Below are 15,375 nucleotides of genomic sequence, written 5' to 3'. Positions count from 1 at the left end.
GTTTATTAATAAACACTTGTTAATAAACAAGTGTTTTCTTTGTCAGTGTCGGCTAGATTAAGTTGACGATGCTGACTCGCGATCTTCAGCAGTGAACGCGCCAGAGAGAAACGCACATTTCATACGGATTACATAAGCAGTCTGTAGTCTGTTTTCTTTTGTTTTGATTTTTTCTGTTTAAAAGTAGACATGTCTGTGAGAGGCAAGTAGGCTACCTTATACACTGAGTTTCGGTTCATTTATGAGACGAGATCCAGTTCACAGGCCGGCGCCTCCGTTTCTTATCTATCGTCTGCTATTTACTTCTTATTTATTAAACCCAGGCAATTGGTTGATGAAACATTGATTAAAATTAAGATACAATTAATGCAAAACGAAATTCAGGTTAAAGAAAGGTTTTGTGTTTTCTGTTTGAGGTCTCTGTGAAAGTTTTAAAGCATTTTTTATGCCGCTTTCAGAGCGCTCACGTACAGTAACGGAGAACACGTCCATAACATTGTTTTTTCCTCATAAATGCAAACCGGAAAAATAAAATAAAACAAAATGAATATTTTATGTACTGTGGAGACTGAGCGCCAACCCTCCTTCATTCGCTGGGTAGTAGCCTACTTTGGTTTGCGCAGTGTAATTCACATAATCAGTAAAAATATATTTTGCCTCCTAAAGTTTTTTTTTTTAAGAAATCAGAAATCCCTCGTGGCTATGCCACTGCCACATTTGAACCTGACTGTGTTAAACACACCACATACTCAAGAACATCAAACCAAATGCTTGGCTTACATTAATGTGTAATATAAAATCTGACCATGGAGTTGACTTTGGCGGAAAGCTGAAAGTGATTGCTGATAGGCTGTCCCAATCAGTGGCGCCTGCACAATCCAATCACGTTTGAGAGGGAAACAACAAATTGAGGGTTTCCGAGATTTTGCTTTTTTTTTTAACTTTTTTTTCTTTTTTTACTCGGGTACTCACGGTTATGGATAGAAATGTATTGGAGTAAAGAGTACAATATTTGCCTCTCAAATGTACTTGAGTAAAGTCATGAGTACTCCCCAAAAATGATACTCGAGTAAAGTACAGATCCCTCAAAATTGTACTTAAGTACTGTACTCAAGTAAATGTACTCCGTTACTGTCCGGCTCTGATAATAATAAGAAATGTTACTTCAACACCGAATCAGAGAATGATTTCTGAAGGATCATGTGACACTGAAGACAGGAGTAATTCAGCTTTGCCATCACAGTTACATTTTAAAATATATTAAAAGATATTTAAGTTGTAAAATAATTTTACAAGATTAGTTTTTAATCAAATAAATGCAGCCTAAGAGATGAGCATAAGAGATTCATAAGAGACTGACCCCAAACATCTGAACGGTAACATATTTGTGGTTGCATTATGCACTAGACCCTTCCAGACCAAGGCTAGACCCCGTATCCAGTTTATCATCTGAAACAGAAACGATTTACTGCATCTTTCTTTTCAAACCCTACTTTGTACAGTGGCTTTGTTGGGGTTTACAGTCATGGAATTCTTGTAAATCCTTTCCAAGGGTGAAGATGCCGCACCGACCTGTGGTGGACATAATTATCATCTTCAGTATGTTGGAAATAGAAATGTGGTCTTTTCTGAAACCATAAACCAAGATCCATATCCAGACCAAAACTTCAAGTTTTGAGACCCAGACCCAGACCATGTTTATGTGGTCTCAAGACCCCAAGATAAAGACTTCAACTCTAGAATTAACATAATAGGCTACTAAAAGCAAAAATATATCCAAATTCGTAGTACGTGATTCTTGAGTTTATCATTTCGTTGCTCAAAATTTGCCTAGAAAATCTCAATTTAAAGTCAAACTTAATCCAGTCTGATATAGTTAAAGTAGAAGTACATAACGGTTTATACTACAGGGCTTTTCACACTTGAACTTAAGTATCCCCGGGTCTGTCTCAACAGAATCCTGGGTTAACTTGCTGCACAATTCACACTGCTCACATTGTACATTCTTATGTGTTAATGTTATTTGAAAATTTTCCGTTCGTGTTTATTTACAAAAAAAGAGCTCTAGCATTGCGCATCCTCGTATTATACATTGTCGATTACTATCAAGTTTATCCTGAATGGACTTTTCAGACAAAGGCCTGGTTTCTTAGACAGGGCTTAGATTAAGCCAGGATTAGGCCTTAGTTCAATTAGGACATTTAAGTAGCTTTTATAAACATGCCTTAGAAAAAAAACATTACTGGTGTTTATCTTGAGACAAAACAATGACACTGACATATTTTAAGATACAGTATGTCAGAGCTTAAAGTTGCTTTCAGCAGCTCGAACATGCATTTTAGTCTGGGACTAGGTTAAAGCCTTGTCTGTGAAACCGGAGGTATAATAATTAATGAATTAAACAGTGTCTAATCTGAATAAATGTAACAAAAGTGTGATAAATGTAACAGCAACTGGAAAAGTTCTGTAATACAGATAAACAAATGTTATGTTCAAGTTTCAACAGAAAATTGCCTCCTCAAACTCGAGACATGTCTTAAAGGCACAGTATGTAAGTTTCGCCTCTAAAGGTAGTTTGTTTAGAATAATAACAAAAGCCTAGCTTGATGATGCCGTGAATGAGTGTGGAATCATGGGAGTTGTCGTCTTCACCTCCACAGCCGATGGAAAACAATCTGACGGGACTCAGGCAGGAACCGTTTTAATGGAAGTTAATTTATTAAAGTTTTATGAACGTTATGAATGGATGAATGAATATTAAGCAGCACAACTTTTTTTAACAGGAATGTTTCTTGAGCAGTAAATCAGCATATTATAATGATTTATAAAGGATCAGGATAAATGCAGCCTTGGTGAGCCTAAGAGGCTTCTTTCTAAAAACACTAAAAAAAATCTTACTGACCCCAATCTTTTGGATGGCAATGCTCATTTTAAACCCAAAGAAACAGTGGCTCTCATTTTAAAAAATGTAATGGTGATGCCAGTTGGAAGACATACACTGAGAGACGGAAACAAACACAGAGATCAGAAAACTAGCGCTGAGTCAGAGTGCCAAAAAAATCACAACAGTGCTTACATACAGAAATCCTAAGATTCATTTGAGTCAATTAGACCACACTGACATATATATACCACCCTGACACAGCAAATCTCTCACAAACGCATACACACGAGTACTATGAACTTGCTAATGAATTTGTGAGAGAGCTGAGAGCAGGTTGTGGCCACCCTGCCTGACTGACCCACTTTCAATGAGATACTTGTCTCCCTGTTTGTGCACACCAGGAACCGTCTACGGCAAGCACAGAGGGTCAATTCAATCAGAATGCAAAATTGGAAGGGTTGCGCACAGTTTAGCCATCACACAGATGCTTTTCATTGGAGTCATTGGGTATTTGTTTATCTATTTGCGAGTATATAGGTGTGTGTCATCACAGCTTTCAGTACAACATTTGAGGTGCACTCAAACTTTACACATTAACTAATTGAATAGTACTTTTAAGACACTTTTAATGATGTATTATATAACAAATACTGTATACACACATAAGATGAAGACTGTATTCTTATCAGTAGCCTAATACAAGCTGTTTTATTTTAGATGGGGTGGGTGGCCTCATGGAGGCAGCCATGTTGAAATCACATGACAAGCTGGTAAAATTACACTGGTGTCTGAAAACGTTTCTGTGATGTTGTATCCACACCAATAGGTGTCGGTATACATCCAAGACAACATAAACAAAGTCGAGAATATAAGAATTAAAGTGCACCTTTAAAGAAATAATCTCACACCTTCAGATTAGACATTTGAGAGCATTTCAAACACTGGATATCCAATAGCAATAATGAATATGAACAGTCAGAATTCAGCTGGGATGACTTGAAAGCTCAAACTGATACTATGCGTTATGTCTGCCAAGTTTCAAAGCTAAACTTTTGCTTGACAAAGCAGAAACTAATTCTTTAACCAAAACAAAAGACACACATAGCTCCAGAGAGACAACCGGAATGCTGTTTTGATGCTGAAACTAGTATGTACTCCTCGTCAGTTCAGGACGTTACGATCCTCTCACACAAAAACAGACAACAGAAGTCTATCGGCTGAGATACAGGTGGGCTTGCTCTTCAAAGCAAAATATCTAGTCTTTTCTGAGAAAGATGGCGCTTCTGCAAAACAGGCTAATAAATCTTACACTGCGTATCTGCTTCTGAGAAATGTTTCTTCTGAAAGATGCATGTGTGTGCCATGAACTTCTGTTCCGATACACATGGTAGGGGAGTAGGTCATGTAAGCTTGTTTATGTATGCGTGTACACAGATAAGATTAGAATTTGATGTCTAATACTTTCTCTTATTTTAGTTTAATGTGCAGACACCTTGCCACTATCAAAACCCTGCTTGTTTGAGCAATTCAACATGTCTGGCTCATCCAGTGGTATGAGTTTTGGATTACCTGTTTGGTTGAAGAATTAAAGGACAGTTAATACGTTTAAAAACAAATCACTATTTTTTTTTTTTTTTTTGCAATTCCCTTTGCCGCCACTAGTAGAAATAACAAAAATCACCATTCACAAATGAATGAAAGAACAAACAACAGGAAGGAGGAAAGAACAGTCAGACAAACAATGAATGAGTGGATGAGAGAAAGAATGCAGAGAAAAAAGAATGGATGAGAGAACAATGAATGAAAAAAGCAAAAGAAAGAATAACGTATGACACAATAAATATACTTTTGTTTAACTTTAAAGCTGCAGTCCGGCGTTTTTCCTCTTTGTCCCCATCTCTGTTCGAAATCTGCAATTGCAGTCATTCGCGGAATTATCAACTTTACGTGAGTTGTACTTCAACACCCTAAACACCTCACAGCGCGGAGGAACACAATGTTTGAGGAGACATTGCAGTAAATCGCGCTGATTAAATCTAACAATCGCGGCGCTTATAAGTTATCATATCACGCAAAACCGTGCAAATTATACTTTGTTCTCAAATTGTTAATGTTAACAACGTCAGCATTGCGTGACTACATGTAATGTCCTAACGATATTATCCTTGTTTTCGCATGGGTCCGGTTGCCGTCTCTTTTTTTCTGTAGCCACTCCGAAGTCCGAACGAAGTCTTTTGCATTTTACAGCGAGTGAATCTGTTGTCACTGGTGATTGTCGTTTGAACCTTTCTGGATCCGCCATCAAATTGATAAGTTTAATTATAGTGCTGTGAGAAAAGGCTATAAATCTCCACCTCCAACATCCTCACACGCAATATAGCCTACTAGCCGAGACTCCTTCTTTATGCGTACAGATGTGACGTAATGACGCAAAGACATGCTCGAATCTCCCACGGAAATCCACCAGTACCACTGGAATTAAAAACATTATTACAAGCTTACCGTTTTGAATCGAGCTACGGCAAGCAGATAAGTTTTGAACACTGGCTGGTTATGTATTTTCTCAAATATATATTTTGGATAATTTTTAACCCCAAAAAAGCTACGAACTGCAACTTAAAGTTTGAAAGTTTTCCAATACAGACAGCCGCATATAATACTTAATAAAAAGTTATTTTAAGCACTAAAGGCCTGAAAACGAAGATCTGATTAGGATGTCATAATGCTCACTGGCAAATTCATAACCATAACCATATCCTGCTGAATGACACTTTTAGATTTGAGCTCATGTGATACAATTCTGATGTTCTGCTCTGTTATAATTAAACTGAACTGAATGAGAGGAAAGGAAAGGCAAGAACCAAGAGAGGCTGAACAAAAGAGACAACAAGGAAAGAGAGAGAGAAAGAGATTGCAGATGTTTGGCCTAAACTTCAAAGCTGGAGTTTCACCACACATTCCCTCCATCCAAACCAGCCAGAAGAAGAAGAAAAGAAAAACCATTAAGACAGGCAAAAATTCAAGTGCCTTTCACTTTCTTATTTTAGGGCTGAAGTAGCAAACAGAAATGAAAAAATGTAATCAGATACAAGCAATGTATGAAAACAACAAATTATATCATAGAACACATTATTTATGAAATTCTGAGAGTGGTAATGAATGTTGTACGATACAGATGAGTTATGAGAGAGAGAGACCAGGCTTAAGATAAGTCCAGAAGTAAAGAAAAAATGTAACACGTTGCTTTTATTAAGTTCACACTCTGGCCACTCAGTTCTTGACAGAAGCAGAAGTAAAGCAAAAAAAAAAAAAAAATCCAATTTTTTAATGTTATTCAAAATGAATCGCTGTTTTACCACACAATTATCTATCGATATAACGGCTTTCAATAAAATGTCACATGTCTGATTACTATTCCGACTGAAATCACCGGAAGGGTATTTCATCTGACGTTCTCCAAAATCCAGGTCAGTGGAGAGTCTGGTCTACATTTTGTCACACTCAAGTTCTTTCCTGAAAAGCTAGAGTATCAGGTTTTGGGCTTAGGACCAAAATGGGTTTGGTGTAATCTAACAAAGCCGAGGCAGTGGAGGGGGGCTTCTCTTTGGTCTGAACTTCAAAGGCTGGTTATGTCGCTCGCTCATGCACATTAATCTAAGATCACTGTTGCGGTTTTTATTTCAAGAGCTCCAGTGGTTGAGATTTGTTCAGGAACAGCTGGTCTTAGATCAGCATAAACATGTTATTTCTTTCCTGCACTTGTTTTCCTGGACCGGTTCATTGAAAAGAGAGTGATGTTTTCAAGGAAACTGGCAACCAATCAGAAACGTAATCAGTGAGAGAACGATGGAGATCTTCAGACACAAACAATACGAATCAAAAACACACACATGCCTGTAAGCAGAACATTTTTAACTGAGAGAGAAGTACAAAATTTGAATATGAGGGCATAGAGGTTTGGAACGACAAAAGGATGACAGAATTTTCTTTTTTGTTTATGTAAACATAAAAAACATTAAAACTACACTTGTAGAAAAAAGTTAAATAGGGTTCTATACAGTAGACCTCTAGGGTTCTTGTCTTAATGTCGGGTTATTTAATGTTTTTTCTAGTGAAAAAGCATGTTTACGAGCCATTTAATTCATAAAATGTAATAAATAAAAAAGAAAATCCATAAAATTATACCATAATGGGTACCCCTTAAATTCAATTTACACCGTATAAACAGACGCCAACAAACAAGTTGGCCGTTGGATTTAGAATTGTATCAGTGCGGTGTGAATTGGCCTAAAAATGTTCTCTATATGAAGCGCCTGACAGAACCCTTTAAGGTTCCATATAGAACCTTTTCTTCTAAGAGTGTAGGAGATTCTTAAAGAAATAGTTCACCCACAAATAAAACCTCTGTCAAAATTTACTCATCCTCATGTCATTCCAAGCCTGTATGACTTTATTTTTTTCCGCAGAACACAAAAGAAGATATTTTGAAAAAGGTCTCAAAAACCAAACACAATCGAGTCCATTGTTGTTTTGGACCCCATTGACTTTCATTATATGGACAAAAAAACAACAGTTCTTCAGAATAACTTCTTTTGTGTTCTACAGAAGTCATACCGGCTGTGTAAATGATGACTTTTTTTTTTTTTTTTGACCCATCCCTTTAAGGTTGAAAGACTGAATACTGATTGATTTTCCCTGCCACACTATTACAGAAATAAATAAATGTATTGATCAGTCGATTTTCAAAATGGTTAAAGCCAGTTATTTCAGCTTTGTGGCTTTCTTACTATCAAGACTATTATCTCAATGACCTTAATCAATTAAACAATAGATACCCCTGAGAGGTGTAGCACCAGGCTTATAAAGATCTTTTCAGACAGCTCAATGCATATAAAAGTTTGAACCCTTTGGTCCAGGTTCAGCGTGGCTCTCCACGGACCGGATCTCCAACAGGAGCGAAGCCAAGATAAACCAGCCTACCCGAGACCGCGAGCAGCTCTCTATTGACTCTGTTACAGTGTGCGGGGGTTACCGGCTGAATGAATGGACCCAGGGGAGAGAGAGGCGAGAGGATGGAGGGGAACCTCACAATATTGATGGCACAGAGCAATTTTCATAGTAGAGCATTGTTCAGGAAGCACAGCAGCCCTGTGAAAAAAACCAAAAGCGCTAAAAGATTTACATACGCTCAGATACTGCATGGAATAATAAATGTTTCTTTATAACAATCATTAATAAAATACTTAAATGAAGAATTTATATTTAAAAAGTGTAGGGTCCGTGTTTTTTTTATTTAGGTTATGCTCACCAATACGGCATTTATTGGATCAAAAACACAAATTAAATTTGAGATTTTTCTATTTGAATACATTTTAAAATGTAATTTATTCCTGTGATGCAAAGCTGAATTTTCAGCATTATTACTCCAGTCTTCAGTGTCACATGGTCCTTCAGAAATCATTCTAATATGCTGATTTGCTGCTCAAGAATCATTACTTACTATTATCCATGTTGAAAACAGTTGTGCTGCTTAATATATTTTTTTCCTCACTTTTTGATGAATAAAATTTTTAAAAGAACAGCATTTACAGTATATGAAATAGTGTTATGAAAATACAGTATATATGAAATATTAAATATATGAAAATGTTTTTACTGACAATATCAGAGCTTATTTTTTTGCAATATATAGTATACTCTTTTCTATTCAAAGCTGCAAAGTATTAAACAGTCTTTAGAATGTACATTTCAATGTTTTGAGGCCTGATTTCAACTGTAAAATTCTTGTAGCACCATTATTTTTTTCTTTATTTTTTTCTTTTTAGCTCACCAAAATTTTGTTCTCTAAAAATGAAAATTACGTCATTTCAAACACCTTATGACGACAGAAAAAGGGATTTGGCAGAACGTCCAGTCTCTGTTTTATAGAACAAAAGTGGATGACAATTTACAGTTGCTTTAAAAAAGAACAATAAAGTACAGTAAAATTAAAAAAAATACGACTTGCAGGATTGCAGGATTTATTCAAAGTCTTCTAAAACCATACAATAGCTTTGTGTGGAAAACACACCAAAAGCAGCTATTTGCTGACAACATATTTACACTTGCCATGTGTCAGAGATGTGGTGTGCCAGCTCTAACATCAGTGACAGCAAACGTCATTGACCTCCAACCTGATCCATAAATAACCCTCAAATTTATTTGGAGGTTTTGCTAAAAAAAAGTATTTTTACGTGGAAGAGTATAGCAAAAAATAATGATAAAAACAGCACATTGACCTATAAACTCTTGATGGCTTTGACTGCGTTATCTATATCACAGACATTTAACAAAAACTTCTGAATGCTTTCTGGTGGTATTGGTTTGGGATGCGTGACACTGTAACCACTCTGTAAGAATCTAAGGCCCTGCAAGATCCATTAGCCTATAATGAAACTAAGGACAAGGGGGATTTTTCCATCGTTCCCTCTCCATGACCCAGAGGGAAGCCAGAGCAGCCCAACTTCTGCCAGTCGCTTCTTATAAACGCAATTTCAGCCACATTAAAAAGTTGGTTTGAATGATATCCAATCTTAATAAATATACTGCATCTGACAGATACACTAGAGTAGTAATTTAATTCTGTAGTTCAAAATATGGAAGTCTGCTAAAGAGACGGGATTTTAGAGGATGGGCTTCTAGTGATATCAAGCTGCTGCAACTCATCTTCAGTTTCAATAAATGCTTTGAACATTTGAGGAATTCTGGAGTCAGCGAAGGACAGGCAGTTCACAACAGAGGCCTAGGCTGATTTAAAGGAACAGTTTCTAAAATAACAATTCCGCCAGCATTTGTTCACTTTCGTAACAGCTCAAACATATGACTTTCTTTTTTGGGGGGGAGCCATTCCTTTAAATGATTCTGTCACTGTGTTTAGATTCTATTATCTTCTCCCATTCAGATATTTTCTGCTTTTGTTTCTCAAGTTCATTAATCCTGTGGCCCTGCGTGGTTCATCTCTTCCCAACCCAAGCGAAGTTGTCAAGCTTTGCCTGCACTGTAAAACAGCTGGAGTTTAACTGTGGCTAAGGAAGCCAAGGGTTTCTTACTCAAGGACAACTGCATCCTGAGCAAGACTCTTATTCCTGGAGTCTCTCTGAATCTTTAGTGTGATTAAATTACTTGTCCAGTTGTGAGAATCAATGAGTACAAGCCATTGTACCTGAAAATCTGTACTCGGCTTGAACAAATAAACCAGTAATCTACCATTAAAAGAAAGGCATAGAGTAAAGGTTTGTTCACACAAAGAATGATAACTATGCTAACTACAAGGTTTTAAAAAGAGAACAGTGGATTCTTTGAAATCAATTTTGGAGTTGTTGTTTTTTAACGGGGTAAAAAAATCAACTTTGACAGTCAACCCAAATCTGACGTTAAAGAATAAATATAACGTTATACAGTAGTTCTTTATGTGGACACTAATATAGATATAATTGTTACAACTATATGTCTTACCTCTAAGGGTTAAATTGTAAAATAAAAGCTAAATGAACAAATGTCTGAGGTGTTGACCAGACTGATATAGGACTTTTGGATTGATTACTCTATAATGGTCATGATGTATTCAAGATCAGGTTCATCCAATGGAAGAGGAGGAATGTTTCCTCTAGACATTCTGAAAAGACAGTGTATGTATGATATCATGGCACTCTTTTGCTCAAAAATACTGTATATAAAGCGATAATTTGAAACAGCATTTATTTTCTAAAACAGTGGTTCTCAGTCAAGGGACAGGGGCCCACTAGGGGGCCTCAGCAAACTTCCAAAATAAGATGGCCCTAATAAGTCTTACAATTAGTTAAATGTAGTTTATTTTCATCATAACAGAATAACCAACCTATCAGTTTAGACAAGAGGGCCTTAGACAACTTTGACAACATGGGCCTTGGAGTCAATTAGGTTGAGACCCATTGCTCTAAAATCTCTCTTAATATTTGCATTCTATAACAACACATTTAAAAAAAATAAAATTAACCTTTAACCGGGCACCCCAAAATAGACTGAATCATCCGAAAGATGAGTCTAGGGTGAGACAGTGCCAAAATCAATAGAACAGGCAGCAAACAAACTAAAGTGTCTCACAGAGAATGCCATTGAGATTAGTTTAGTCTCAGTCTAGACTAGTTTAGTCAAAGGATTATATGTTTGAAACCAGGAGGTCAAGCTCTCTTTGAGTAGACAACGGTCTTACTCAATGATATTACTCAGGTCAAATGGGTTTACTGGATCTTTGCTCATCTTGATGACTCCTGTCAACTCCTCCTAAGCCTCCACACTGATTTAAAATGATTACTCACAAACATTTTTTTCTTTCAACAGAAGGATGCTAGTTCTTGAGATCCTGTTGTTTATAATTGCTAACTCTCTGGATGTGCAAACAAGTTTTTGGCAAACATGACTAGAGACAAAGTTGAAGAGACAGCGCTCAACCTCTAATGTACAAGGCTACGAGATATGCTGGCAGGAAAAGTTTGCACTAAGTTTAAACATTTACAGCATTAACATTAATCTGGGAAAACAAACCAAAGGGGGAAAAAAACCAACAACACTCAAGGCTCTTCCCATTGTTGTTGTCAATCTCTACATTCCACATGAACTCTAATGGTGTGTGTGTTAGCACATCTTCCAACTGACAAACTTCTCATGACTATCTCATGGACATTCCAGATCAATCTGGCCTCCATCCCAGAGATCTGGAGGGGGTTCAGGCCCACCAACCGTCAAGAAAACTGGCCATACGACACCTCCAGGTGGGGCCAAGAGCCAGACTGTAGATTTACAGGGAGAGGGGAATGTCAGAAGAGGGAACCAGGGGATCTTAAGGACAAAGACTAAAGGAGGAGTTCTACATCAAAGAGGAAGAATGTATCAGAAAAGACGAGAAAGATAAAACAGACCCGCTTAACATTTGGATCGTGAGCATATGAAAGCATTCACGTTTGCAGGTGACTGTGTGTTTGTGTATACACCAGTTTTGCCAATAAATACCACATGGTAACCTAATTAGCTTGTGTGTGTGTGTGTGTGTGTGTGTAGTAAAGGGCAGTTCACACCAAGAATGATAACTATAAAAGTAACTGTAATGATATTTGCGTCCACACCAATTCATGACATAGTTTTGTTTATTATAAGCATGCTTGAATGCTTGCACTCTTCAAAGTCAGGTAGATTCTGATTGGCTGTCAATGGTTTTTTTGTTTTGTTCATCAGCTGGAAAAAAAATCATTTTGAAAGTGATTCCAACAATTTCTCTGTGTTATCATTATGGTTTTGGTGTGGTGCTATTCTTTTTGAATTTAGAATCGTTGTTACTATATCGTTATTATCCTTGGTGTGAATTTGCCTTAAGGGACTCACCGCTTTCGCTCTTCTCGATCACGTCCACCGTCTCTCCAGCCTTCAGACTGATCTCCGAGTTCTCCTGCCGCTCGTAGTTGGCCACCACCACGTACTGCTCCAGCACCATGGGCTCACTGCTGTCCAGTCCTGCCGACGAGGGGAAGAAACAGGCTGTCAGCCACCGTCCCGCCATCCCTGCACCTCCCCCGCCAACCCTGCCCTGCCAGCGACCTCCGGCTTGACCCCTGTACACCGCCATCCGCTCTCCAAAGCCTAGCGCAACTCAAACTCCTGCTGACTGAGCATGCTCCACAACGACGGGCCATTTAGACGAACCTTCACCCTCGCTGGACGCGCATTTGAATGTGGGGGGAAGAACGATCACGAAAAAGTAAGGCGAGGTAAATTTCCTTCAAGGATTCGAGAGCTCGGTAGGGACTTGGTGATGCCGGGTCTCCATAATACAGTGAAGGTTTTCGTGAGGAAACGGGGAGGGATGTTAGGAAGGGAAAAGAGACTTGGAGAGAGCTGTTTACGGTAGGGGACGTGACTCGCAAGTGGAGGAATAGAAAGTTTTTCTTCATCAGACGAGCAAGAACAGGCCTCCCGCCCTCTCTCCTGCCCTCCCTTTCTCGTTTTTCACTCTAATTCTCTCTCTTTCTCCGTCCCTCCTCCCATCTGGCTGAAACGGGGAGAGAGAAAAACGCCAATCAGGGTAGACTGCTCTCCAAGCCTTAAATAGAAACATATGAGTGGGCCGAGTAAAGAGAGAGAAGCCGTGTTTATGTGAAACGCAAGAAGAAAGCATTTCAGCTGGGGTTAAGCAACACTCTCTTACTCTATCCTTCTCTCTTTCTTTTGTATTTCCTCTGACAATCTCTTTAACCTGTTCTTCTTCATCAATGACTTTGAGCCAAAAATGTAAATGCTGTAATTATTTAGTCAGCCTTATGTTGCCCTAAACCTGTATGACTTACTTTATTCCATAAAGGTATATTTTTTGAAGAATATCCTTTTTTGTTGTTGTTGTTGTTTTACATATAATGAGAGTGAATAAGGACCAGGCCTTTCAATCTCCAAAATAATGGGATAGTAAATTATGACAGAATTTAAATTTGTAACTATCCATTTAAGAGTCCAGTGGCCCTATCACATGATCATATGAGCAAATCAGTAGAATGGACAAGTAGGATTTTCACAATACTAAAGTATAAATTATTTATAATAAAATCCACAAAACAAAAAAATTTATTGTGGTTTTCACAACAAAATTAAGTAGCACAGCAGCTTTCAAAATTGATAATAATAAAAAATTAAATAAATTATTTGAGCACCAAATCAGTGTATTATAATAATATCTGAAGGATCATGTGACACTGAAGACTGGAGTAATGATTCAGAAACTCAGCTTTTTCATCACAACAATAAATTACATTTAAAAATATATTAAAATATAACAGTTATTTTAAATTGTAATAGCATTTCAAAATATTACTGTTTTTACTATAAGACTTCTTAAAAAAAAAAAAAAGAAACGGCCCCAAACATTTCAGTGGTAGTGTTTTGTTTTTTAATTGCATATCCTGTTTAACTCAGAAAAACATGACAGCAATAAAATGAGCTGAAATTGCTGTTTCATGTTTTAAAAGAAAACATGAAAATATCTCAAGTATAACACATCAAACGCTTCTGGCTTGTGCATTTCAATACTTTCTGCATATAGTTACTAAAACTTCAGTAAGAACTACTTCTGTAGTTTCTTTATATGTGCTTGAACTTCAAAACACTGTGTGGTTGCTTTCTCATGGTGTGGTCTTCTGGACCATAGAGGCTTTTAATAGGAAAAAATGTCTAAAATGTTCTTAAAAACATCAAATGTGCAATGCGTCATTTTTTCTTCTTTTATTTTCTAAAGGCCAAATGTATGTAATACCATGGTATATGAATATAGTGATCATTACGTACCATAGCAGTGAGATAGTATTTTTTTGTACAGGCAATAATTTGCGCATGCAGTCTTGGTAGATAAAGGATGCTCATTAATTCAGGGTGTATTAACAAATTCTCTCAAATTAATATTATTTAATTGGACTGGATTAGTTAAATGAATCAAATTAAAACTTTCTGTACCAAACAAATCTAGCATACAATCAGGTCTTGTACTCTTATTCATTGTCAAGCTGGCATGATGCCAACAGCCTGTCTGTGTTGCTAGTGCAATGTGTTTTAAAACTCATGAGCTCTTAAATCAGGATTATAGGGAATCCTTTGAGTTCAGTTGTTGGGTGCTGTCGACGCTGTGGGAGGGAAGAGAGAGAGCAGAGCAGGAGTTCTGTATCTTGTCACTATCACCCTCAGTATGGAAGAAGCTAATTAGCGCTGCCTCACACATCATGCTAACATGACAACATACTGCATTGCTCAACCAAATACTTGCGGGTTGTGCTGAAGTCAACTGTGATATATATTTCTGACATTTAACGCTGTTTGTGCCAATGGCAGATATATTTCCCTTCCGACAGTCACCACAAAGAAAACAGTTCTAATTCCAAACTTTCCATTAGCTTCCGTTTACTGTTACTTTTACCCCTGAAAATCCATCATAAACAGGTAGTTGTGTTTTAGAGTCCGATAACTTGTTTCTTGCTGGTCTCAATCGGACATTAAATGGTTATTAGCTGGTAGGCAATCCTTGACTAGCAATAAACAAGCTGTATTAGCTCAAAATTGTTAAGCTGGGTCGACCAGCTAAAAAAAACCTGATTTGACTAGCTAAAGACCAGCTGGGACAAGTTAGAAAACACATTTTTAAGCTGGATTTTGACATGTTGATGTTTTTAGAAAGGACTTAAACAAGCAAATCCCATGAGTTATATAATCAGTGCGTTTTCTTAGTTTTGCAGTGAATTGACCAATTATGTAGGGTGTGTGTGATGTTCATGGTGAAAACACACTCCACATGGGCTATAGCTCTGTGAGCGCCAGCAGTTATTTCCGAAAACGGAGTGCATTCTTTTCTGAAATGTTTATTTGCAGGCCGTCGTCTCTAAGACTTCCCAGGAGAGCGCTGAGAGGACCACAGGCTCTCGTGTCATGTTTTACATCCTCCGTTT

The 15,375-nt window shown here is 37.4% G+C and overlaps 1 protein-coding gene across 8 annotated transcripts in view; it reads right to left on the bottom strand.

Moving 5' to 3' along the window:
• The window catches only part of sh3pxd2aa (SH3 and PX domains 2Aa), a 96,808-nt gene that overhangs the window by 17,694 nt on the left and 63,739 nt on the right, over positions 1-15,375 (bottom strand). For all 8 annotated transcript variants that reach the window (XM_056237117.1, XM_056237118.1, XM_056237121.1 and 5 more), the window contains one exon: positions 12,281-12,409. In XM_056237117.1, the coding sequence (XP_056093092.1) occupies positions 12,281-12,409 (129 nt within the window). The remainder of the gene's footprint in view (positions 1-12,280; positions 12,410-15,375) is intronic.

This window comes from Rhinichthys klamathensis, unplaced genomic scaffold, assembly GCF_029890125.1.
Source record: "Rhinichthys klamathensis goyatoka isolate OS25496 unplaced genomic scaffold, OSU_Roscu_1.1 h1tg000478l_1, whole genome shotgun sequence".
NCBI lineage: Eukaryota > Metazoa > Chordata > Actinopteri > Cypriniformes > Leuciscidae > Rhinichthys > Rhinichthys klamathensis.
This window is presented reverse-complemented; position numbering and strand designations above follow the sequence as displayed.